The following is a 27,828-nucleotide window of genomic DNA, read 5'->3' on the forward strand; positions in this document are numbered from 1 at the left end:
AAAAAAATTAAAAAAAATTAAAAAAAATTAAAAAAAATTAAAAAAAATTAAAAAAAATTAAAAAAAATTAAAAAAAATTTAAAAAAAAAAAAAAAAAATCAAAAAATTTCAAAAAATTTCAAAAAAATTAAAAAAAATATGTTTTAAGTTAAAACATGATTTTCAAGGTAAAAACAAATTTTCAAGGTAAAATTTTTTTTTCAAGGTAAAAAATGATTTTCAAGGTACAAAAAAATTTTCAAGGTAAAATTTTTTTTTCAAGGTAAAAAATGATTTTCAAGTTACAAAAAAATGTTCAAGGTAAAAAATTTTTTTCAAAGTAAAAATTTTTTTTCAAGGTAAAAAATGATTTTCAAGGTACAAAAAATGTTTCAAGGTAAAATATTTTTTTCAAGGTAAAAAATGATTTTCAAGGTACAAAAAAATGTTCAAGGTAAAAAAAATTTTTCAAGGTAAAAAATGATTTTCAAATTTTTTTAATTTTTAAAAAATGTTTTGAAATGTTTTTATTTTTTTTATATTTTTTAATTTGTAAAATTTTTTAAATTTTTTTAAAATTTTTAAAAAAAATTTAAAACAATTTTAACAATTAACATTTTTTTTAGGGTTAGGGTTATGGTTAGGGTTAGGGTAAAAAAAAATTTTAAAAGTTAAAAAAAGTTAAAAAAAGTTAAAAAAGTTAAAAAAGTTTAAAAAAGTTTAAAAAAAAAGTTAAAAATATTAAAAAAAAAATGTTGCCCTTTTTTTCCTTTCGACTACTCCGCCCACATTTTTCAACTATTTTCAACCATTCCACCATTAAAACATTTGTCTTCATTAGGACAGTCAAATTTTAATGATGTAACCCACTAGTCCAACCTCGGATTCAGGAGGAACAGTGTGGTTTTCGTCCTGGTCGTGGAACTGTGGACCAGCTCTATACTCTCGGCAGGGTCCTTGAGGGTGCATGGGAGTTTGCCCAACCAGTCTACATGTGTTTTGTGGACTTGGAGAAGGCATTCGACCGTGTCCCTTGGGAAGTCCTGTGAGGAGTGCTCAGAGAGTAGGAGGTATCGGACTGTCTGATTGTGGCGGTCCGCTCCCTGTATGATCAGTGTCAGAGCTTGGTCCGCATTGCCGGCAGTAAGTCGGACACGCTTCCAGTGAGGGTTGGACTCCGCCAAGGCTGCCCTTTGTCACCGATTCTGTTCGTAACTTTTATGGACAGAATTTCTAGGTGCAGTCAGAGCGTTGAGAGGATCTGGTTTGGTGGCTGCAGGATTGGGTCTCTGCTTTTTGCAGATGATGTGGTCCTGATGGCTTCATCTGGCCAGGATCTTCAGCTCTCACTGGATCGGTTCGCAGCCGAGTGTGAAGCGACAGGGATGAGAATCAGCACCTCAAAGTCCGAGTCCATGGTTCTCGCCCGGAAAAGGGTGGAGTGCCATCTCCGGGTTGGGGAGGAGATCTTGCCCCAAGTGGAGGAGTTCAAGTACCTAGGAGTCTTGTTCACGAGTGAGGGAAGAGTGGATCGTGAGATCGACAGGCGGATCGGTGCGGCGTCTTCAGTAATGCGGGCGCTGTATCGATCCGTTGTGGTGAAGAAGGAGCTGAGCCGGAAGGCAAAGTTCTCAATTTACCGGTCGATCTACGTTCCCATCCTCACTTATGGTCATGAGCTTTGGGTTATGACCAAAAGGACAAGATCACGGGTACAAGCGGCCGAAATGAGTTTCCTCCGCCGGGTGGCGGGTCTCTCCCTTAGAGATAGGGTGAGAAGCTCTGTCATCCGGGGGGAGCTCAAAGTAAAGCCGCTGCTCCTCCACATGGAGAGGAGCTAGATGAGATGGTTCGGGCATCCGGTCAGGATGCCACCCGAACGCCTCCCTAGGGAGGTATTTAGGGCACGTTCGACCGGTAGGAGGCCACAGGGAAGACCCAGGACACTTTGGAAAGACTATCTCTGCCGGCTGGCCTGGGAACGCCTCGGGATCCCCCGGGAAGAGCTGGACGAAGTGGCTGGGGAGAGGAAAGTCTGGGCTTCCCTGCTTAGGTAGATCCCAAATACACATCAGCAGGTACCAGAAGGTAAGAAAAGTTGCTTTTGCATAATATTGCAAGACAAAAAGCCAGATAATATGTCTGCTAATGGATACAATTTATACACACACACCATAGTAATATTTGTGTGTTGAAGCACAATTCGTCTACCTATGGTAGCCGCAATGCTCCAACAATCCATCAAGCGGTGCGGCTTCATAGCTTATGTGGAGAATGCATATACAGTATTTTTAAGAGTTCTTTCTTTATTCATAGTCATGTTTGAAGCACCTAACATTTTCCCATGTGTACTCTTTATGTTTGTATCTTATGTCCGCAAGTAAACTCTGTGCTTTACCTTGAAGGGGTTCTAATGTGGGCGTATAGCATACTCCCTTTTTACCTTATCAGTATTAGAACAATGAGGCGGCATTCCTTTCTGGGCATGGTGGGGGCTGTTTTCGTATTCAATAAGTTGTCTCTTCCCGTTTGATTTTCAGACCACTTCTGGATGCTGGTCTCCTAAAGCTTTAGTAAAACTTGATAATATTCCTATTCTGTCTTGATGGTCCTTCTTACTCTGCATATATGTCATTTGAAAGAACTTGGGATTGACCAGTGACTTTAATTCCATGAGAGGAAGACTGGTCAGACGCAACACTTACCAAAGTCATACTAAAACATTTTGACAGATTTTTGAGCGCCTGTGTGTCATGTTCTATATTCTCAAAGGAACAGATAAAGTTTTGGTGTTGTTTACTGGCCTCATCTTTTCGTATTTAATAAGTTGTCTCTTCCCGTTTGATTTTCAGACCACTTCTGGATGCCGATATTAGCGCCTTTGTAAGGACTGGTCTCCTAAAGCTTTAATAAAACTTGATAATATTCCTATTCTGTCTTGATGGTCCTTCTTACTCTGCATATATGTCATCTGAAAGAATTTGAGATTGACCAGGGACTTTAATTCCCTGAGAGGAAGACTGGTCAGACGCAACACTTACCAAAGTCGTACTAAAACATTTTTGATAGATTTTTGAGCGCAGTGTGTAATGTTCTATATTCTCAATAGAACATATAAAGTTTTGGTGTTGTTTACTGGCCTCATCTTGCAGTCCACACGTATCTAAGGCTGCAACTAACGATTAATATGATAATCGATTAATCTGTCGATTATTACTTTGATTAATAATCGGATAAAAGAGACAAACTACATTTCTATCCTTTCCAGTATTTTATTGAAAAAAAACAGCATACTGGCACCATACTTATTTTGATTATTGTTTCTCAGCTGTTTGTACATGTTGCAGTTTATAAATAAAGGTTTATAAAAAAAATAAAATAAAAAATAAATAAAAAATTGCCTCTGCGCATTCGCATAGCATAGATCCAACGAATCGATGACTAAATTAATCGCCAAATATTTTTATAATCGATTTAATCGATTAGTTGTTGCAGCCCTACACGTATCTATTATGTGTGACTGCCATCTACTGGTCATACTTATCATTACACCATGTACAAAATAAAATAGCTTTGAAGTCGGTAAGCACAACCAGAATTATTCCGTAGGTGCACCGGTTTATAAGGCGCACTGTCGAGTTTTGAGAAAGTGGAAGGATTTTAAATGCGCCTTGTAGTCCGAAAAATACGGTACTCGTCCCACATTTTTCAACTAATTTCAACCCTTCCACCATTTTCGTCTTGATTAGGATAATAAAACTTGACATTTTTTAACCCCATAAATTAGTATTCTTGATTTTCCAAAATATTGGACAATACCATCGGTACTCATCCCACCATTCTCACTTACAGTTGACATTTTTTCCGCCTAAAAATAACTTTGACTGCAAGTAGAATATTCCACACTATCAAAAAAATATATTTGCTGTAGTAAAAAAATTATGTTTTTAGTGTGAAATTAGCTGAATTGCTCCCTTTAACATTCAAAGTTGGACGTCACTATGAAAGCTAAACAGTTTGGCTGAGAGGATAACATGCATGCCTTACAAAAAAAAGTTTTTCCAATCTAAATTCGTAGTCAATGCAGTACAGTTTCCTCTCTTCAACATGCAAAACAAGTGAACCAAGCGCTTCCTGAATGTGAAGTTGGTGTCGAGCTTTTAAAGCTCAAATCAAGTCAAAAGTGAAGAAAAATACCAAACACACAATTCTTTGTATAACAACTTTATTTGCATCATCTTGTAAAACATCAGCATGTTTTCCCTGATAAAAGACTGGCAAACGTTTACAAAAAAAAAAAAAAAAAAAGATTATTATGGTGACATCATCGTGGCTTAAGACTGCTGCCGGGGTCACCACGGCGGCGACATGGGCTGCGGGTTCTGGAGGTAGGACATGACCACGGCCGAGATGGACAGCCTGCGGACGCAACGTGAAAATATACTTGAACTCACTGAGATGTCAGCCGTGTCACGGTGCTTTTCTCTTCCGGTTTCGTTTCTTTTGCGAGTTGTCTTGGACAACAACAAAAAGTCTGAGGTCACGTGAAAGTGCAACTACGGGGCTGTCATGTGCTCACTAAAGCAACAGGGGGTGCTGTTGTTCTACCTCAGTTTTGTTTGAAATGAGCATTCCGGGCTGCTCATATACAGGTAAAAGCCAGTAAATTAGAATATTTTGAAAAACTTGATTTATTTCAGTAATTGCATTCAAAAGGTGTAACTTGTACATTATATTTATTCATTGCACACAGACTGATGCATTCAAATGTTTATTTCATTTAATTTTGATGATTTGAAGTGGCAACAAATGAAAATCCAAAATTCCGTGTGTCACAAAATTAGAATATTACTTAAGGCTAATACAAAAAAGGGATTTTTAGAAATGTTGGCCAACTGAAAAGTATGAAAATGAAAAATATGAGCATGTACAATACTCAATACTTGGTTGGAGCTCCTTTTGCCTCAATTACTGCGTTAATGCGGCGTGGCATGGAGTCGATGAGTTTCTGGCACTGCTCAGGTGTTATGAGAGCCCAGGTTGCTCTGATAGTGGCCTTCAACTCTTCTGCGTTTTTGGGTCTGGCATTCTGCATCTTCCTTTTCACAATACCCCACAGATTTTCTATGGGGCTAAGGTCAGGGGAGTTGGCGGGCCAATTTAGAACAGAAATACCATGGTCCGTAAACCAGGCACGGGTAGATTTTGCGCTGTGTGCAGGCGCCAAGTCCTGTTGGAACTTGAAATCTCCATCTCCATAGAGCAGGTCAGCAGCAGGAAGCATGAAGTGCTCTAAAACTTGCTGGTAGACGGCTGCGTTGACCCTGGATCTCAGGAAACAGAGTGGACCGACACCAGCAGATGACATGGCACCCCAAACCATCACTGATGGTGGAAACTTTACACTAGACTTCAGGCAACGTGGATCCTGTGCCTCTCCTGTCTTCCTCCAGACTCTGGGACCTCGATTTCCAAAGGAAATGCAAAATTTGTTTTCGTCAGAAAACATGACTTTGGACCACTCAGCAGCAGTCCAGCTCTTTTTTTCCTTAGCCCAGGTGAGACGCTTTTCGCGCTGTTTCTTGGTCAACAGTGGCTTGACACGAGGTATGCGGCAGTTGAAACCCATGTCTTTCAAGCGTCTCTTGGTGGTGGATCTTGAAGCACTGACTCCAGCAGCTGTCCACTCCTTCTGAATCTCCCCCACATTTTTGAATGGGTTTTTTTTCACAATCTTGACCAGGGCGCGGTGATCCCTATCGCTTGTACACTTTTTCTGACCACAGTTTTTCCTTCCCTTTGCCTCTCCATTAATGTGTTTGGACACAGAGCTCTGAGAACAGCCAGCCTCTTCAGCAATAACCTTTTGTGTCTTTCCCTCCTTGTGCAATGTGTCGATGGTTGCCTTTTGGACAGCTGTCAAATCTGAAGTCTTCCCCATGTTTGTGTAGGCTTCAGAACTGGACTGAGAGACCATTTAAAGCCCTTTGCAGGTGTTTTGAGTTAATCAGCTGATTAGTTTGTGGCACCAGGTGTCTTCAAAATTTAACCCTTACACAATATTCTAATTTTGTGACACACGGAATTTTGGATTTTCATTTGTTGCCACTTCAAATCATCAAAATTAAATTAAATAAACATTTGAATGCATCAGTCTGTGTGCAATGAATAAATATAATGTACAAGTTACACCTTTTGAATGCAATTACTGAAATAAATCAAGTTTTTCAAAATATTCTAATTTACTGGCTTTTACCTGTATGCAGATTTTTGGTCAAATTAGAAATATAGTGTGAAATATATTCCACACTAATATATATGTATATATATATTTATTAGGGGTGTAACGGTACGTGTATTTGTATTGAACCGTTTCGGTAAGGGGGTTTCGGTTCGGTTCAGAGGTGTACCGAACGAGTACACATGCTAGCAGCGACCGGGCTAGGACAACATGTAAAAGCCAGATCTGAAAGACCCTCCTGCCTCGTTAAGATCTCCCGTTTGGGAACACTTTGGCTGCGCGATAAAACAATGGAGGACGGAGGTTTGCCGACATTGTTCAGCAGCTGCTTCTGACAACACGTCAAACATGTGTTGCACCTTTTCCTGCTTCCGGCTCCCAGACCGTAGTCGAGGAGCGCAGGGGAGACACTCCCCCAGGGCCGATGTATTCTCGGGGGCAACACCCTTCACTCTCCACAGCTCCGGACTCCAGGGTAAATGACGAGTCCGGCGATTAGTTGCAAATCGTGGCTTTATTGAGGTCTTGCACACAGCCAATCCAACAAAACACTAGCCACTCCCTGCACTCATGCTACCGCTCCCTCACCTCGCTCGCCCACACACTCACCTCACATGCTGTCACACATTAAAGGGCCACACACACACATAAGCTACTCTCATAACACATGCTAAACCATTTGAAGCGTCACCATCGCATTCAAGCAGCCTCTCCTCGGCGAGCCAGGCAGGGCTAAAACAATAACAAATGTTTTTATAGCAGCAGATTTAAGACCATATTGCATTAAAAACTAGATTTTGACCCACTTCTATGTTGGAAGAACAATGAGCCCATATATCCTCTTACTGCCAAGTTAGCCAGGCTGGGCGGGGGGAAGAAAAGTTAATCTGACTTGAAACTGTTTAATGTTGCACTTTTTATATGTAGAAGAAAAGTTTTGTCATTTTACTTAATCCGAGCAACAACTTGAGGCAGTTTAATGTTGATTAACTTAAACAAGTTAAAAAACGTATTGGGGTGTTACCATTGAGTGGTCAATTGTACGGAATATGTACTGTACTGTGCAATCTACTAATAAAAGTCTCAATCAATCAATCAAAAAATGCACTTTATATGTAGAAAGGTTTTGTTAAGAAACCATTCGGAGCCTTATCTTGTTTAGTTTTTATTTGATATATACTTCTTGCAACTCAACGCCAAGAAAACGGAAATGCTGATTATCGGTCCTGCTAAACACCGACATTTATTTAAAAATACCACCTTAACATTTGACAACCAAACAATTACACAAGGCGAATCAGTAAAGAATCTGGGTATTATTTTCGAATCCAACTCTCTCCTTTGAGTCACACATTAAGAGTGTTACTAAAACGGCCTTCTTTTCATCTCCGTTCATCTTCGTTCTATTTTATCCACTAGCGACGCTGAGATCATTATTCATGCGTTCGTTACGTCTCGTCTCGACTACTGTAACGTATTATTTTCGGGTCTCCCTATGTCTAGCATTAAAAGATTACAGTTGGTACAAAATGCGGCTGCTAGACTTTTGACAAGAACAAGAAAGTTTGATCATATTACGCCTATACTGGCTCACCTGCACTGGCTTCCTGTGCACTTAAGATGTGACTTTAAGGTTTTACTACTTACGTATAAAATACTACACAGTCTATCTCCGTCCTATCTTGTCGATTGTATTGTACCATATGTCCCGGCAAGAAATCTGCGTTCAAAGAACTCCGGCTTATTAGTGATTCCCAGAGCCCAAAAAAAGTCTGCGGGCTATAGAGCGTTTTCTATTAGGGCTCCAGTACTATGGAATGCCCTCCCGGTAACAATTAGAGATGCTACCTCAGTAGAAGCATTTAAGTCCCATCTTAAAACTCATTTGTATACTCTAGCCTTTAAATAGCCCCCCTGTTAGACCAGTTGATCTGCCGTTTCTTTTCTTTTCTCCTCTGCTCCCCTGTTCCTTGTGGAGGGGGGGGGGGGGGGGGGGGGGGGGCACAGGTCCGGTGGCCATGGATGAAGTGCTGGCTGTCCAGAGTCGGGACCCGGGGTGGACCGCTCGCCTGTGCATTGGCTGGGAACATCTCTGCGCTGCTGACCCGTCTCCGCTCGGGATGGTGTCCTGCTGGCCCCACTATGGACTGGACTCTTACTATTATGTTGGATCCACTATGGACTGGACTCTCACAATATTATGTCAGACCCACTCGACATCCATTGCTTTCGGTCTCCCCTAGAGGGGGGGGGGGGGTTACCCACATATGCGGTCCTCTCCAAGGTTTCTCATAGTCATTCACATCGACGTCCCACTGGGGTGAGTTTTTCCTTGCCCTTATGTGGGCTTTGTACCGAGGATGTCGTTGTGACTTGTGCAGCCCTTTGAGACACTTGTGATTTAGGGCTATATAAATAAACATTGATTGATTGATTGATGTTGACCACATTAACCCTGGCAATGGACCCTGTGTACCGTATTTTCCGCACCATTAGCCGCACCTAAAAACCACAAATTTACTCAAAAGCTGACAGTGCGGCTTTTAACCCGGTGCGCTTTATATATGGATTAATATTACGATTCATTTTCATAAAGTTTCGATCTCGCAACTTCGGTAAACAGCCGCCATCTTTTTTCCCGGTAGAACAGGAAGCGCTTCTTCTTCTACTGTAAGCAACCACCCGCCCCGGAAGAAGAAGAAGCACGCGGTGCATGCTGGGATATGTGACGTTTCATTTCCATTTGTGTGTTTATGTAAAGACCCCAAAATGGCTCCTATTAAGTGTGTTGTCTGTCTAATTATAAATAATGCAGACGAGGCGTGTTAACTGAGTTCTCAACGTTTACTCACAGCGTGCTCATAACCACATTCTAACTGCCAGCATACAACAACGCTTCTCAGGGCTACCGCGCATGCTCGTCACTATCGTTGCATGCTGGGTAGTGTAGTTGCTATATTTGCTAGCTCATAACATCACATTGAGAGACACGCTTACGCGCTTAATTCAATACTCGCCGTCATTCCGGGTGGATTGACAAAAGACCTCCAGCCGCTAGATATTGGTGTCAACAGGGCATTCGAAGCTAGACTGCTAACTGCGTGGGAACAATGGATGACCGAAGGCGAACACACCTTCACTAAGACAGAGGCAGCGCCGGACGACATTCGCCCAACTTTTCAATTCGGACACCGAAGGAGAAAAATTCGAGGGATTTATGAATGAAGAATAACTTCAGAAAGTGAGCATTATGTTTATTTTGTGTGTTGTGACATTAACCGAGGTACATATCTAACCAAAATTTTACAAGGAAAAATTCCTAGTTTGTGAACCCGTTCTCAAACAATGGCAATAAAAACTATTCTGATTCTGAATCCGGGAAAAGATGCCAAAGCAGACTTATTTCACAGCGGGGGAGAAGATCGACGTTTCGTTCAGCGGCGCCTCTTCCAAAAGCACCCCTCCACTATTTGCTCCTTTCTCGTCGGCGCTTCCTTTTGCCAATGTTAATGTAAGTGGGTTTTACTTTTTAGAATGTTCAATAATGTGACAAATATGCCTGTTCAACTTTTGTGATTTCTTACCGTTTGTGAGGGCACCAAAAGGGGCTTCTCTGCGTGTGCCAGTGTTTTTTTTTCCACCTGTGTGCGTGTGTCACACTCACATGAAGCTGCTCATCATCTGTTTGGTGTCTTCCGAGCTTCTGGAGTTGGCAAAGCTGATGAAGGAGCAGTAGACGGCGATCCAGGCGCACCATTTGAGCTGTGGCAAAACACGGAATCAAATGCTCGCTTTTAGCAGTTGTCATGTTTAGGTTTTTCGTGTTGGATTTGGGTGAAGGTGCCATGTTTTGACGTGATGACGTACCTTGAGCATCAGCCCACACATGCTGAAGATCATGCCCAGCAGGTTCATGTAGTCCGGGGTGGGGTCCTCCAGGGTCGGGTTGGTCTCCGTGCTGGGGGGCTTGTACCTGCAACGCCACCGCATATTTAGACACTCACACCCATTGCCAATAATTATCCATGTAATGAGTTCGATGTTTACAAGTGGTGTTACTTTAAGAGTGCCACTTTATGTTTCGTCGGCTAATCGCTTAAGGACCCCGTGACGATTAGCCAACGTTAGCCGAACAAGCTTAGCACTAGCCTGTAAAACACTTACCGCAATATCCTGTTTGGTCTCCTTGGATCCGCCATGCTATTAGAAGACATAATAATTTAAATTAAAAACTCAGGCGATTGTTTCAGGCAGCTTGCCTTTTTTGGACGGTGCACTCGGCGCAGAGAGCCGTTTCCGCTAACGCTTCAAAACAATAGCATACGCCACTCGCCGAACCAGCATCTCAAGGAGGACATGCGCTTGGAGGTTTTGTTTTGAAGTTTTTACAGCGTTGGCGATAACGACGTGACGTATTTCCTCTCAGGCTACGGAAGTGAACTCTCGGACGGGATTGCGAGAACAAACACTGAAATAGTTGTTGTTTTTAACGATTTCACGTATTAATGTAATAATTGTTAGGATGTTTACGTATTTAATATATACATGTATAAAACATGCTTAGCATACTGCAAAAAGTAGGATACATTTTACATGAAATACTCGCAGAAGTCCTCGTTTTCAATTTTGAGTAAGTACCTCAAATGTATTTGTGTTGAATTAACGATCTTGTCTTTTAAAATTACGACTAAAGCATAATTTTGTCTTTTAAACCAATGTTTATATTACAATCAACATCAACTGTGTGTGCCAATAATGTTGATCACACTAGGAATTTAACTTGGTAGGATGAGTGCTCTCTTTGTTCAATGTCAACAATTAAAACTATCTTAAAATATAAACAAGTACTTAAATAACTAATATGTGGGAGGCTGATTAAAAAAAAACTATTTGAAATGTGGACAGAACACTTTCCCACTTTGCATCAGTCCATCTTCGACGAGCTCGGGCCCAGCGAAGCCTGGCGGCGTTTCTGGGTGTTGTTGATAAATGGCGTTCGCTTTGCATAGTAGAGTTTTAACTCGCACTTACAGATGTAGCGACCGACTGTAGTTACTGACAGTGGTTTTCTGAAGTGTTCCTGTGCCCATGTGGTGATATCCTTTACACTAGTGTTTTTCAGCCTTTTTTGAGCCAAGACACATTTTTTGCGTTGAAAAAATGCGGAGGCACACCACCAGCAGAAATCATTAAAAAAACGAAACTCAGTTGACAGTAAAAAGTTGTTGTCGCAATTGTTGGATATGACTTTAAACCATAACCTAGCATGCATCAATATAGCTCTTGTCTCAAGGTAGGTGTACTGTCACTACCTGTCACATCACACCCTGACTTAGTTTGAGTTTATTGCTGTTTTCCTGTGTGTAGTGTTTTAGTTCTTGTCTTGCGCTCCTATTTTAATGGCTTTTTCTCTTTTTTTGGTATTTTCCTGTTGCAGTTTCATGTTTTCCTTTGAGCGATATTTCCCGCATCTACTTTGTTTTAGCAATCAAGAAGATTTTAGTTGTTTTTATCCTTCTTTGTGGGGACATTGTTGATTGTCATGTCATGTTCGGATGTACATTGTGGACGCCGTCTTTGCTCCACAGTAAGTCTTTGCTGTCGTCCAGCATTCTGTTTTTGTTTACTTTGTAGCCAGTTCAGTTTTAGTTTCGTTCTGCATAGCCTTCCCTAAGCTTAAATGCCTTTTCTTAGGGGAATTCACCTTTTGTTTACTTTTGGTTTGAGCATTAGACACCTTTTTACCTGCATACTGCCTCCCGCTGTTTCCGACATCTACAAAGCATTTGCTACCGGCTGCCACCTACTGATATGGAAGAGTATTACACGGTTACTCTGCCGAGCTCTAGACAGCACCGACACTCAACAACAACACATCAATTGCAGACTATAATTACTGGTTTGCAGAAAATATTTTTAACCCAAATAGGTGAAATTAGATAATCTCCCACGGCACACCAGACTGTATCTCACGGCACTAGTGTGCCGCAGCACAGTGGTTGAAAAACACTGCTTTACACACTGATGTAAGGGATCGAAGGACTGTAATATCATCGCTTACGTGCAGTGATTTCTCCAGATTTTCTGAACCTTTCTACAATATTACGGACCGTAGATGGTGAAATCCTTCAATTCCTTGCAATAGCTGGTTGAGAAATGTTGTTCTTAAACTGTTCGACAATTTGCTCACGCATTTGTTGACAAAGTGGTGACCCTCGCCCCATCCTTGTTTGTGAATGACTGAGCATTTCATGGAAGCTGCTTTTATGGCACCCACCTGTTCCCAATTAGCCTGTTCACCAAAGAGGTGTTTGATGAGCATTACCTCAACTTTCTCAGTCTTTTTTGCCACTTGTGCCAGCTTTTTTGAAACATGTTGCAGGCATCGAATTCCAAATGAGCTAACATTTGCAAAAAAAAACAAAAAAAAAACTTACAAGTTTGAACGTTAAGTATCTTGTCTTTGCAGTCTATTTAACTGAATATAGGTTGAAAATGATTTGCAAATCATTGTATTCTGTTTTTATTTACCATTTACACCACAGGTGTCAAACTCAAGGCCCGAGGGCCAGATCTGGCCTTCTACATCATTTGATCTCGCCCGCAAACACCTGGAAATGATTTGTGTGAATAAAGTACTTAATATTTTCTCACTAAATGTAATTAATATTTTTCAGTTTGACAGAAAATATATATGTACTCCTTGAAATTACCTTTTAAACTTTAATAGTATCCAATATCGCAACAAATATTACAGTATATTAGCATACTTTCCAAACATTTTTGGTCTAAATAAAAATAAATACTTAAATATCTGCTTGACTTAGGATTTTACAGCAAATTACCCGTCAAATTAATAAAAAGGACAATACATTTTACGGTGTTCTTTACAGCATATTACTGCAAATTGGAAAAAAAACTACCAGTTTTTTGCAGTCAAATTCTGTTGTTTGAACTGCCAGTTTTTGACTGTAAAATCTACGGTTGTTGTTTTTAACGGTGTATTACTGGAACTGGAAAGACGGTATGTTTGTTTTTTACAGTAGAATAAAATAAGAACTTGTACTTTTTTTTTTCCATTAACAAAATATTGTTCTAAAAACTAATGTAAATTTAACACAAAAATTTGGGCAACTAAGCTGCCAGCTTTTTCCGTAAAGCCCCCTCCTCCCCCCCAAAAAAACGTGGTACCGTTTTTCCATATACCGTAAAATGTTGTAAATAAAAATAAATAAAAAAAACACTATATTTTACAGTAAAATTTTGTAAATATTAAGTTTTTACTGTAAAATCGACAGTCTACTTAAAACAATTTATATAATGAATAATGAAATCCAGAGGCATATTCATACATTATTCGCTGTTACAAGCGGCCCTCTGATGACAGCCGTAACTGCGATGTGACCCTCAATGAAAACGAGTTTGACATCCCTGATTGAATGTGCCAACTTCTCTGGTCTTGGGTTTTGTAAATAAGAGGGCAGTGGTGAAAAAGAGCGGAAAAGATGACGACGTGAACATGAGTTAGCACATTCACAGTGACAGTAGTTCAGAGTTATTTCAAGGCATTAATTAGAATAATGGCCGTGGGAAATAAAGTGTTTTTTATGAAGTGTCATGCTGAAACTATTTGTTTACCTCCCTTCTCCCTCCCAGGTTGTGAGGTTACAAGCAGGATGTCGTTCCCTCTTCCCAAACCTCAGGTTCCTCAGCTACCTCAGCATCTCCTGCGGACCATCGACTGTAAACAAGGACCCGTCAGAGCCGTGCGCTTCAATGGTGACCAAGAAACAACAAGAGGCCTTTTTTTTTTATCGTTATTAGTGTTATTAATCGTACGACCCTTCTTTGTCCCTCTCGACCGTGTCAGCTGACGGACAGTACATGCTGTCCTGCGGCGCAGACAAATCCCTCAAACTGTGGAGCGGTAGCCGAGGGACGCTGCTGAAGACCTACAGCGGCCACGGCTACGAAGTCCTGGACGCCGACGGGTGAGCAGCTGTGTTGGATGCACGGAATCATAAATTAATTCCGAATTGTATAATAAGACACACATCAGGGACTTTTGACATGTGGTTGTTTGCTAAAGATCCGACCCATGTGTCTTTTTTCAGGGCCCATACCAATGCCATTTACCTTTTTCCTACGCTTTGAACCCTGCAGCTTAGAAAACGGTGCGGCTAGTTTATGGCTGTTTTTTTAATTGAACAAATAGTTTACATATACCCCACTGAAAAGTTGTGTTATTGTTTGTGCTACGGCGCCATCTTTTGGACAAAATCGCTCACTGCAGGTGCTGTCGGTTGAAAATGTGGATCCAGTTTCTGCTTTAAACCGGAAGTAAAACCGTCCACAGCATTTCTGCTCGAAAGGGGTTTTTATCACTCCATTTGATTGATTGATTGAAACCTTTATTAGTAGATTGCACAGTACAGTACATATTCCGTAAAATTGACCACTAAATGGTGACACCTGAATAAGTTTTTCAACTTGTTTAAGTCGTGGTCCACGTAAATCAATTCAAACATTTTACAATATAACTAAAACTATTCATACTTAATAAACCGTGTGAGGCCTGTAGGAGTGTTTTCCTGCATATTTGTACGTGCTATCGTAATGTAATCAAGCCAGTGTTGTTAGCATGAGCTAATATGTTAACACGTTTGTCTGTGTTAGTATTGTTAATTTACAATGGCATTCTTTTTGTATTGTTTCAGTTTCACAAATTCCTCAGTAAATTCAACAAAATGTCACCGTGGAGTTATTGAGTCTGTTTAGCTGATTGGAGAGCTAGCTTCTGCAGCTAGTGGGTCCACGACGATGACTTCTGTTTTGTTTGATCAGCCGTTTTACTGCCGTGTTACAGACACCATTTGGAAGAACTTGAAGTATGTAAATAAATATTTGCAAAATCGTGATTAAGACGTAAGCTTTGGGTGTTGTTAGCTAGTAATAGAAATTTGGATAGCTAGCGTTAGCTGTCATTGAATTTATATTCTATCATAACAACAACATGACTCCAAATATAATTAATAATTATCATAATTGGTTATTAGGAGTATGTGAAAATCCGACCTCTACCTTGTTTACTTCCGTGACGACCTCCTTAAAGTTTTTTAACCAATCAGAAATTTCAAGCATTCGAAATGTGCCAAACATGGATAAGTATGGAGAGTGTTTTGCCTTGTTAAAAACATTTTTTATGCTGAGTGGATGTTTTTTATAATATTCACAAAGTTCAAAGAGCAGGTTGTGTCATGTGTGACCATGTTTGTTGATTTTTTTGTGCTGGTTGAATGTTTTTTTCCCCCCTGCACCATGACTGGGGAAGGTTGTTTGGTTTAGGTCATATAAGTAAATGCTGTGCACAAAGTCAAATTGATGTACAAGTAATGGCCACTGACAAAGTTCAAAGAGCAGGTTGTGTCATGTGTGACCATGTTTGTTGATTTTTTTGTGCTGGTTGAATGTTTTTTTTTCCACCTGCACCATGACTGGGGAAGGTTGTTTGGATTAGGTCATATAAGTACATTCTGTGCACAAAGTCAAATTGATGTACAATTAATGGCCACTTACAAAGTTCAAAGAGCAGGTTGTGTCATGTGTGACCATGTTTGTTGATTTCTTTTTGTGCTGGTTGAATGTTTTTTTTCCCCCCTGCACCATGACTAGGGAAGGTTGTTTGGATTGGGTCATAGAAGTGAATGCTGTGCACAAAGTCAAATTGATGTACAATTAATGGCCACTGACTTGAGTTGCTTTCGTTGGCCACAAAATGGCAGCTATTAGGTCGTTGACTATTTGTATATTATATGAAAACACCGAACTACTTATTGGACATGGGCCTTGGAACCGCCAACGGGCAGTAGTTTCTTGGATATTTTTTGCTTTGAAAAATGTAACTGTGAGGAAGTTGCAAACAGCCCCTTTAATAGAGGTATGATATGTGTATATATATTGTATCTGCTGATGTAGTTCTGTTGTAGTTAGAGATAAAAAAAAGAAAGAAAGACACATATACAATACAGGCCAAACGTTTGGACACACCTTCTCCTCATTCAATGCATTTTTATTTTATTTTCATGACTATTTACATTGTAGGTTGTCACTGAAGGCATCAACACTATGAACGAACACATGTGGAGTTATATACTTAACAAAAAAAGGTGAAATAACTGAAAACATGTTGTTAGAATAATTGTTTCTAAGTTATCACAAAAACTTTGTGTTACATTGAGTGCCCGGTAAGAAGACAAAAGCTGTCTTTGAACCTACCAAGAGTAAGGATCGTAAAACTCCACTGTGTAGGGGGGAAGCAAGATGAAGGTGTTCCTGCTTCTTTCATGTATTATAATCAAACAGAAAGATATTGTCTGACCCAAGGACTATAAAAGCGAAGAGGAAGCAGTACCAGAATCCCCTCCAGGCAACCTTTTTTTTCAAATGTTTTACGGACCTCATTTTGAACTATTTTACGAACCTCTTTTTGAACTATTATATGGACCTCTTTTTGAACTATTTTACAACCTCTTCTTTTGAACTGTTCTGTAACCAAAGGCAACGCTGTTTACGACCCACTTCCCTCTGGAAGCAGCTGTGGTCATGTGATCAGAGAAAGTCAAATAAAGGAGGAGTTGTACAATCTTTTGCCAGAGCGTGCTGGAGATTGTACAAGAGTACAGTGTCCCGGCCTCTCTCCTCAATCGAGTCCAAATTTAATTCTGTCTCTGTTTGATTCTTTGCTTCTTGTCTTGTTTAATAGATGTCATCAGTGTTTGAACCTGACACATGTTTTGTATTCTAGTTTCTTCGAAATAGCCACCCTTTGCGCCGATTACTGCTTTGCACACTCTTGGCATTCTCTCCATGAGCTTCAAGTAAACCTGTGAAGTGAAAACCATAGGTGACTACCTCTTGAAGCTCATCGAGAGAATGCCAAGAGTGTGCAAAGCAGTAATTTCACCTTTTTTTTTGTTAATACATAACTCCACATGTGTTCATTCATAGTTTTGATGCCGTCAGTGACAATCTACAATGTAAATAGTCATGAAAATAAAGAATCCACATTGAATGAGAAGGCGTGTACAAACTTTTTGCTGTCAAAAATGCCAACAATAACGTTTATTTCAACTGTCTTTTTGAACGGCTGTCTCCGCAGGTCCTTTGATAACAGCCAGATTTGCTCCTGCAGCTCGGACAAGACGGTGATTCTCTGGGACGTGGCCACCGGACAGCTGGCCAGGAAGATCCGCGGTCACGCCGGGGTGAGCGCCGCTCTTTTCGTCCCGTCTTCGTTATCTGGCTTTTCACTTTTCACTTGACGCGCCTCAAAATGTCTTTTGGCGCAGAAAATCAACTGCGTGCAGTTCAACGAGGAGGCAACGGTCATCCTGTCTGGTAGGTGGGAGTCTCAAATGTCGCGTTCAAGGCCTGGCTTTATTGTTGTCCAATTTTGAACAGGTTCCATAGATGGGACGGTGCGCTGCTGGGACACCAGGTCTCGCAGGAATGAGCCCCTCCAGGTTTTGGATGAGGCCAAAGACAGCGTCAGTAGCCTGAAAGTGGTCAAACACGAGCTGCTCACAGGGTTAGTGTCGCAACGTGAAGTTGGTAAAGTAACCCTCCACAGCTGGGAGAGAATAATGATGGCATGAGAGGGAAATAACACCTGTCCGTTAGCACAGTGTTTTTCAACCTTTTTTGAGCCAAGGCCATACTTGCCAACCTTGAAACCTCCAATTTCGGGGGGTGGGGGGTGGGGGGTGGGGGGCGTGGTTGGGGGCGTGGTTAAGAGGCGAGGAGTATATTGACAGCTAGAATTCACCAAGTCAAGTATTTCATTATATATATATATATATATATATATATACATCCTGAAAATATGCAAACAAATCTGTGTTTAGATAATTGATACTTCAAACTTGCATAAATAAATATTAAGGAATATAACATAACTTGGCTTCTGAGAGCTTCAAAATGTAATGAATAAAATGTTAAAGTTGTTGATAAACAAGCAATTATTTTAATAATTAAATATGGTCATTTTAAATGAATTATTATGATCATTTAAAATTAATTATTTCAAATATGTTTATTTTAATGTATAAGTCAGAAAAAATACAAATAAAAATATAATTAATTTTGATGTTTTTAGCAGATAAACATAATAACACAATTTATCTGTAGTCTGGATGATTTAGTTCTTGTCACCCTATTGTCCTCCCGTCATGAAAAAAGGCTGTCCTCACTCAGGTCGCATGGAGCTGGAGCTCCGGCTGATGGCCGAAAATCGGGAGATTTCCGGGAGAATATTTGTCCCGGGAGGTTTTCGGGAGAGGCGCTGAATTTCGGGAGTCTCCCGGAAAATTCGGGAGGGTTGGCAAGTATGGCCAAGGCACATTTTTTGCGTTGAAAAAATCCGCCAGCAGAAATCATTAAAAAGCAAAACTCAGTTGACAGTAAAAAGTCGTCGTCGCAATTGTTGGATATGACTTCAAACCATAACCAAGCATGCATCAATATTGCTCTTGTCTCAAAGTAGGTGTACTGTCACCACCTGTCACATCACGCCGTGACTTATTTTGAGGTTTTTGCTGTTTTCCTGTGTGTAGTGTTTTAGTTCTTGTCTCGCGCTCCTATTTTGGTGAGTTTTTCTCTTTTTTTGGTATTTTCCTGTCGCAGTTTTGTGTCTTCTTTCGAGTGATATTTCCCGCACCTACTTTGTTTTCGCAATCAAGAATATTTCAGTTGTTTTTATCATTCTTTGTGTGGACATTGTTGTCATGTTCGGATGTACATTGTGGACGCCGTCTTTGCTCCGCAGTAAGTCTTTGCTGTCGTCCAGCATTCTGTTTTTGTTTACTATGTAGCCAGTTCAGTTTTAGTTTCGTTCTGCATAGCCTTCTCTAAGCTTCAAAAAGAAACATAGTGCAAAAGGAGGTAAGGTGCACAGTCCAGTCCTGAGAACAAATGTTCTGAATGTGTTGTGTTGCGTTTGGACCAGTTGTTCCTCCCAGGGAATTCAAATTGCTGGCCACTCCCAAGCTCTTTTATGACAGTACAGCTGAGTAGAAGAACCACCAGAGACAGAATAGGTATTTTCTAATTTTATCTCCAAAGCTTTGGAAATAGAATGAGACCAGTCCACCATAGAACATTCAAGCGCGCAGCTAAGATGGTCTGATCTAAAATATGGAAACCTTCTCTTCTATAAAGCGTCTCTTCCTCCCACCCTCGTTGTCTCTCTTTCCAGCCCAAACACATGCCCATTGTCCTCCTCAGCTGGGCACAGGAACAGATAAGGAAAAAGAGTATCTGTCCTCATTACATTCCTAAAGTGAAGGTTAGCACACAGTACTTGCAGACAATTAAAAGATAACAAATAAAGAACACTAGCTGTTTTGTACTATGACTATGGTTTAAAAGAAGTAACACACAAATATGGATATATCTAATTATCTGCCTCAGTCAGTTGTTTAAATATTACACTATATACATATATACAGAAGCATTCAGACTGTGGATGGAAAGTAAAAATTGCACACAGAGAGGTGCTAAACTATAAAATCAGTGCCTATGAGAGTTCACCGTGGTTATGGCTTATGGGGTTTGTATATTGATATCGTTTCATCGCCCAGCCCTATAGTGCATGATAGGTTAATTGGGGACGTGTCAATAAGTATGTTTATTATTGTCTATATGTGCCCTGTGATTGGCTGGCAAGCACCTGGGATAGGCTCCAGCTTTACCTGTGAGCCCAGAAAGGATAAGCGGTACAAGATGTAATCAATGTTTTTTCTGAATGATTCCAATCCTTTTGATATTTTCTGGAGTTAAAACTGTTAAAACCTGAGATGAGGCTGGTTGGAATGCACAGCATGTGTGTGCCATCCATCCACTTCCGCTTATCCAAAGTTGGGTCGCGGGGGCAGCAGCCTAAGCAGAGACGCCCAGACTCTATTGTGTACTGTGCAGACTTGGTTTTGACTCCATGATGACTGTGTCCAGGTCGGTGGACGGTCGAGTGCGACGCTACGACCTCCGGATGGGACAGCTGCACGTGGACTTCATCAACAGTCAGCGCGGGAGTGTTTTGTGGTGTCGGGAAAAGCGTGTGTGATTGTGCACGTTGTGTGTCGCAGGTCCCATCACGTGCGTGTGTTTCAGTCAGGACGGACAGTGCACGCTCAGCTCCAGTCTGGACTCCACAGTCAGGCTCCTGGACAAGAGCACGGGGGAAATGCTGGGGGAGTGAGTGGCACGTTTATTTGGGGGGGGGGTACATCCGACATGTAAATGTGTGCCTTGGCCCGCAGGTACACGGGACACCAGATGAAGGGGTACAAGCTGGAATGTTGCCTGTCCTTCAAAGACACGCACGTCCTGAGCTGCTCCGAGGACGGACACGTGTACTGCTGGGACTTGGTGGAGGTAAGAAAGGCGGAGTCTGGTTCCGGTCGGCGGAAGCGACGACGAGGCATCCAACAATCTGTCGTCTCGCAGGGGTCTTTGTCCCTGAAGCTGCCCGTGGGCAAGGCCGTGGTCCAGTCCTTGGCGTTCCACCCCAAGGAGACCCGCCTCCTAACCGCCACGGAGGGGCGTGTCCAAGTGTGGGCGGCCGAGCCTGAGGAGGCGGACGACGCTGACATCATGGCAACATAATCTAGGGTCTGGAAGTGAACATTTATTTTGGTAAACCCCTTCCAGGGCTCCCAAGCCACCGACCAGCACGGCTCTTCAGGTGTCACAGCTAAGCTAGTTGGCACCTGTTCCATCAACCCCCCCAAACCTCACTCTCATTCCGGGTTTCGGCACCAATGTAACTGTGATCATCCCACCGGACCCACACCCACACAACCCATCAAACTGAGGCTAGCATGCTTGCCACTTTGCTAAAATCCTAGTTATTACATTCACCCCCATAAACCTCACTCTTATTCAGGGTTTCGGCACCATTGTAACTGTGATCATCTCACCAAACCCACGCCCACACAACCCATCAAACTGAGGCTAGCATGCTAGCCACTATACTAAAAGCCTAGTTATTACATTCACCCCCCTAAACCTCACTCTTATTCCGGGTTTTGGCACCATTGTAACTGTGATCATCTCACCGAACCCACGCCCACACAACCCATCAAACTAAGGCTAGCATGCTAGCCACTATGCTAACAGCCCAGTTATTACATTCACCCCCCTAAACCTCACTCTTATTCAGGGTTTCGGCACCATTGTAACTGTGATCATCCCACCGGACCCACGCCCACACAACCCATCAAACTAAGGCTAGCATGCTAGCCACTATGCTAACAGCCCAGTTATTACATTCACCCCCCTAAACCTCACTCTTATTCAGGGTTTCGGCACCATTGTAACTGTGATCATCCCACCGGACCCACGCCCACACAACCCATCAAACTAAGGCTAGCATGCTAGCCACTATGCTAACAGCCCAGTTATTACATTCACCCCCCTAAACCTCACTCTTATTCAGGGTTTCGGCACCATTGTAACTGTGATCATCTCACCGGACCCACGCTCACACAACCCATCAAACTGAGGCTAGCATGCTAGCCACTATACTAAAAGCCTAGTTATTACATTCACCCCCCTAAACCTCACTCTTATTCCGGGTTTTGGCACCATTGTAATTGTGATCATCTCACCGAACCCACGCCCACACAACCCATCAAACTAAGGCTAGCATGCTAGCCACTATGCTAACAGCCCAGTTATTACATTCACCCCCCTAAACCTCACTCCTATTCCGGGTTTCGGCACCAATGTACTGTAACTGTGATCATCTCACCAAACCCACGCCCACACAACCCATCAAACTGAGGCTAGCATGCTAGCCACTATACTAAAAGCCTAGTTATTACATTCACCCCCCTAAACCTTACTCTTATTCCGGGTTTTGGCACCATTGTAACTGTGATCATCTCACCGAACCCACACCCACACAACCTATCAAACTAAGGCTAGCATGCTAGCCACTATGCTAACAGCCCAGTTATTACATTCATCCCCCTAAACCTCACTCTTATTCCGGGTTTCGGCCCCAATGTAACTGTGATCATCCCACCGGACCCACGCCCACGCAACCCATCAAACTAAGGCTAGCATGCTAGCCACTATGCTAACAGCCCAGTTATTACATTCACCTCCCTAAACCTCACTCTTATTCCAGGTTTCGGCACCATTGTAACTGTGATCATCTCACCGGACCCACGCCCACACAACCCATCAAACTAAGGCTAGCATGCTAGCCACTATGCTAACAGCCCAGTTATTACATTCACCCCCCTAAACCTCACTCTTATTCAGGGTTTCGGCACCATTGTAACTGTGATCATCCCACCGGACGCACGCCCACACAACCCATCAAACTGAGGCTAGCATGCTAGCCACTATGCTAAAAGCCTAGTTATTACATTCACCCCCCTAAACCTCACTCTTATTCCGGGTTTTGGCACCATTGTAACTGTGATCATCTCACCGAACCCACGCCCACACAACCCATCAAACTAAGGCTAGCATGCTAGCCACTATGCTAACAGCCCAGTTATTACATTCACCCCCCTAAACCTCACTCTTATTCAGGGTTTCGGCACCATTGTAACTGTGATCATCCCACCGGACCCACGCCCACACAACCCATCAAACTGAGGCTAGCATGCTAGCCACTATACTAAAAGCCTAGTTATTACATTCACCCGCCTAAACCTCACTCTTATTCCTTGTTTTGGCACCATTGTAACTGTGATCATCTCACCGAACCCACGCCCACACAACCCATCAAACTAAGGCTAGCATGCTAGCCACTATGCTAACAGCCCAGTTATTACATTCACCCCCCTAAACCTCACTCTTATTCCGGGTTTTGGCACCAATGTAACTGTGATCATCCCACCGGACGCACGCCCACACAACCCATCAAACTGAGGCTAGCATGCTAGCCACTATGCTAAAAGCCTAGTTATTACATTCACCCCCCTAAACCACACTCTTATTCCAGGTTTCGGCACCATTGTAACTGTGATCATCTCACCAAACCCACGCCCACACAACCCATCAAACTGAGGCTAGCATGCTAGCCACTATGCTAACAGCCCAGTTATTACATTCACCCCCCTAAACCTCACTCTTATTCCGGGTTTTGGCACCATTGTAACTGTGATCATCTCACCGGACCCACGCCCACACAACCCATCAAACTAAGGCTAGCATGCTAGCCACTATGCTAACAGCCCAGTTATTACATTCACCCCCCTAAACCTCACTCTTATTCAGGGTTTCGGCACCATTGTAACTGTGATCATCCCACCGGACCCACGCCCACACAACCCATCAAACTGAGGCTAGCATGCTAGCCACTATGCTAACAGCCCAGTTATTACATTCACCTCCCTAAACCTCACTCTTATTCCAGGTTTCGGCACCATTGTAACTGTGATCATCTCACCAAACCCACGCCCACACAACCCATCAAACTGAGGCTAGCATGCTTGCCACTATGCTAAAATCCTAGTTATTACATTCACCCCCATAAACCTCACTCTTATTCAGGGTTTCGGCACCATTGTAACTGTGATCATCTCACCGGACCCACGCCCACACAACCCATCAAACTGAGGCTAGCATGCTTGCCACTATGCTAAAATCCTAGTTATTACATTCACCCCCATAAACCTCACTCTTATTCAGGGTTTCGGCACCATTGTAACTGTGATCATCTCACCGGACCCACGCCCACACAACCCATCAAACTGAGGCTAGCATGCTTGCAACTATGCTAAAATCCTAGTTATTACATTCACCCCCATAAACCTCACTCTTATTCAGGGTTTCGGCACCATTGTAACTGTGATCATCCCACCGGACCCACGCCCACACAACCCATCAAACTAAGGCTAGCATGCTAGCCACTATGCTAACAGCCCAGTTATTACATTCACCCCCCTAAACCTCACTCTTATTCAGGGTTTCGGCACCATTGTAACTGTGATCATCCCACCGGACCCACGCCCACACAACCCATCAAACTAAGGCTAGCATGCTAGCCACTATGCTAACAGCCCAGTTATTACATTCACCCCCCTAAACCTCACTCTTATTCCAGGTTTCGGCACCATTGTAACTGTGATCATCCCACCAAACCCACGCCCACACAACCCATCAAACTGAGGCTAGCATGCTAGCCACTATGCTAACAGCCCAGTTATTACATTCAACCCCCTAAACCTCACTCTTATTCCGGGTTTTGGCACCATTGTAACTGTGATCATCTCACCGAACCCACGCCCACACAACCCATCAAACTAAGGCTAGCATGCTAGCCACTATGCTAACAGCCCAGTTATTACATTCACCCCCCTAAACCTCACTCTTATTCAGGGTTTCGGCACCATTGTAACTGTGATCATCCCACCGGACCCACGCCCACACAACCCATCAAACTAAGGCTAGCATGCTAGCCACTATGCTAACAGCCCAGTTATTACATTCACCTCCCTAAACCTCACTCTTATTCCAGGTTTCGGCACCATTGTAGCTGTGATCATCTCACCAAACCCACGCCCACACAACCCATCAAACTGAGGCTAGCATGCTTGCCACTATGCTAAAATCCTAGTTATTACATTCACCCCCATAAACCTCACTCTTATTCAGGGTTTCGGCACCATTGTAACTGTGATCATCCCACCAAACCCACGCCCACACAACCCATCAAACTGAGGCTAGCATGCTAGCCACTATGCTAACAGCCCAGTTATTACATTCACCCCCCTAAACCTCACTCTTATTCCGGGTTTCGGCACCATTGTAACTGTGATCATCTCACCGGACCCACGCCCACACAACCCATCAAACTGAGGCTAGCATGCTAGCCACTATGCTAACAGCCCAGTTATTACATTCACCCCCCTAAACCTCACTCTTATTCCGGGTTTCGGCACCATTGTAACTGTGATCATCTCACCGGACCCACGCCCACACAACCCATCAAACTGAGGCTAGCATGCTAGCCACTATACTAAAAGCCTGGTTATTACATTCACCCCCCTAAACCTCACTCTTATTCCGGGTTTTGGCACCATTGTAACTGTGATCATCTCACCGAACCCACGCCCACACAACCCATCAAACTAAGGCTAGCATGCTAGCCACTATGCTAACAGCCCAGTTATTACATTCACCCCCCTAAACCTCACTCTTATTCCGGGTTCCCGCACCAATGTAACTGTGATCATCCCACCGGACGCACGCCCACACAACCCATCAAACTGAGGCTAGCATGCTAGCCACTATGCTAAAAGCCTAGTTATTACATTCACCCCCCTAAACCTCACTCGTATTCCGGGTTTCGGCACCAATGTAACTATGATCATCCCACCGGACCCGCGCCCACACAACCCATCAAACTGAGGCTAGCATGCTAGCCACTATGCTAAAAGCCTAGTTATTACATTCACCCCCCTAAACCTCACTCGTATTCCGGGTTTCGGCACCAATGTAACTATGATCATCCCACCGGACCCGCGCCCACCCAACCCATCAAACTGAGGCTAGCCACTATGCTAAAAGCCTAGGCTCTTGACGCAGCAACTAAGCTAGCCAGCATCCATTATTACATCCACCCCCTAGACCTCACTCTTATTCCGGGTTTCAGCACCAATGTAACTGTGATCATCCTACCGGACCCGCGCCCACACAACCCATCAAACTGAGGCTAGCATGCTAGCCACTATGCTAAAAGCCTAGGCTCTCGACGCAGCAACTAAGCTAGCCGGCATCAATTATTACATCCACCCCCCTAGACCTCACTCTTATTCCGGGTTTCGGCACCAATGTAACTGTGATCATCCCACCGGACCCGCGCCCACACAACCCATCAAACTGAGGCTAGCATGCTAGCCACTATGCTAAAAGCCTAGGCTCTCGACGCAGCAACTAAGCTAGCCGGCATCCATTATTACATCTTCCCCCCCTAAACCTCTCTCTTATTCCGGGTTTCGGCACCGATGTAACTGTGATCATCCCACCGGACCCACGCCCACACAACCCATGAAACTGAGGCTAGCATGCTAGCCACTATGTTAAAAGCCTAGGCTCTCGATGCAGCAACAAAGCTAGTCGGCATCCGTTATTACATCCACCCCTCCTAAACCTCACTCTTATTCCGGGTTTCGGCACCAATGTAACTGTGATCATCCCACCGGGCCCAGCCCTGGTGTACGGACCCACGCCCACAGGACCCATCAAACTGAGGCTAGCATGCTAGCCACTATGCTAAAAGCCTAGGTTCTTGACGCAGCAACTAAGCTAGCCGGCATCCATTATTACATCCAAGCCCTAAACCTACCTCTTATTCCGGGTATCGGCACCAATGTAACTGTGATCATCCCACTGGGCCCAGCCCTGGTGTACGGACCCACACCCACACAACCCATCAAACTGAGGCTAGCATGCTAGCCACTATACTAAAAGCCGAGGCTCTTGACGCAACAACTAAGCTAGCCGGCATTACATCCCCTAAACCTCACTATTATTCCGGGTTTCGGCACCACCTGGCCCAGCCCTGCGCATGCCTAGTGTTCTGGTGTTAGGTATTACAGGCCAGGGGGCCTTTTGCGGCCCAAAGCTGGAGTTGAGTTAGCCCGCAACGTATTTTCGGAAAACAACAGTAAAAATGTAAGAAAATAAAGACACAATGTGACGAGAAAAAAACTGAAATTTTGATAAAAACTATTACAATCCGTCACTTATAACACAAAGCTGAGCATTGAGTTTTTATAAACATCTGTGGATTTTTTAAATACAAAATAAAAAATATCCAAATGCCCCCTACATACTTTGTATTATATTTTCTATACATTTTCAGCTTTTTCCTCACATTGTTACTTTTTTTTTTTTTCAGATATGTTGTGGGCCTACAAAACTCAAGCTACGGGCCACAAATGGCTCCCGGGGCCACACTTTGGACACCCTTGTTTAAACACTCCGTCTTGATGGCATTTGCATTTTAGCCTTCATGTGACTTAGTTTTGATCAACATTGTGCCGCTGAATTTGTTATATTGTGACATTTTTGGGGGCATTTTTGTGTTTTGGAGCGTTTGGACAATGGACAAATAGCAGTTTAATCAGAAGTAAACAGTTACTGTCTCTCAAATGTTATTTTTTCTTCAATTCTGTTAAATTTAGACGTTTGTCACAATTTTTTGTTGCTTTTTCTAATAAAAATGATGTCATTGAAAGTGCATCGACATTATTTCATATGTAGGGTCAATTGAGGGAGACATAAGTATTATAATCGTAAATATGTGCTTTTATTGTCATCCATCCATCCATATTCTACCGCTTGTCCCTTTTTGGGGTCGCGGGGGGTGCTGGAGCCTATCTTAGCATTGCACACTTATATTTAGCACATGATTTCATTAATTGTAAGAAAAAAACCCTAACATTTTAATTACTTGACAAGTCATTACATTTCCTCCATCTTAAAGTGTCCTCTACAGTGTGAGGGCCACACTTTGGACACCCTTGTTTAAACACTCGATCTTGATGGCATTTGCATTTTAGCCTTCATGTGACTTAGTTTTGCTC

The 27,828-nt window shown here is 42.7% G+C and overlaps 2 protein-coding genes across 4 annotated transcripts; one reads left to right on the forward strand and one right to left on the reverse strand.

The window, feature by feature from the left end:
* Positions 1–4,187: 4,187 nt before the first annotated feature.
* On the reverse strand, positions 4,188–10,572 carry wdr83os (WD repeat domain 83 opposite strand). Its single transcript, XM_061984261.1, has 4 exons — positions 10,385–10,572; positions 10,088–10,193; positions 9,885–9,982; positions 4,188–4,398 (listed from the first exon to the last, which is right to left on the reverse strand). Exons 1-4 carry the CDS (start codon positions 10,432–10,434, stop codon positions 4,332–4,334), a joined length of 321 nt encoding a protein of 106 aa, XP_061840245.1. The 5' UTR covers positions 10,435–10,572; the 3' UTR covers positions 4,188–4,331.
* On the forward strand, positions 10,337–27,828 carry wdr83 (WD repeat domain containing 83). Of its 3 annotated transcripts, none has more exons than XM_061984260.1 (11): positions 10,337–10,850; positions 13,877–13,999; positions 14,091–14,211; positions 17,379–17,484; positions 17,569–17,617; positions 17,681–17,807; positions 20,228–20,295; positions 20,362–20,470; positions 20,536–20,650; positions 20,723–20,911; positions 27,141–27,828. In XM_061984260.1, the coding sequence occupies exons 1-10, from the start codon at positions 10,814–10,816 to the stop codon at positions 20,879–20,881; spliced, it is 1,014 nt and encodes a 337-aa protein (XP_061840244.1). In that variant the 5' UTR covers positions 10,337–10,813; the 3' UTR covers positions 20,882–20,911; positions 27,141–27,828. The 3 variants fall into 3 exon arrangements, with proteins under 3 accessions (XP_061840244.1, XP_061840243.1, XP_061840242.1); XM_061984259.1 differs by having other exon boundaries at positions 10,338–10,850; positions 20,723–20,887; XM_061984258.2 differs by lacking the exon at positions 27,141–27,828 and having other exon boundaries at positions 10,338–10,850; positions 20,723–21,648.

This window comes from Nerophis lumbriciformis, linkage group LG25, assembly GCF_033978685.3.
Source record: "Nerophis lumbriciformis linkage group LG25, RoL_Nlum_v2.1, whole genome shotgun sequence".
Lineage (NCBI taxonomy): Eukaryota > Metazoa > Chordata > Actinopteri > Syngnathiformes > Syngnathidae > Nerophis > Nerophis lumbriciformis.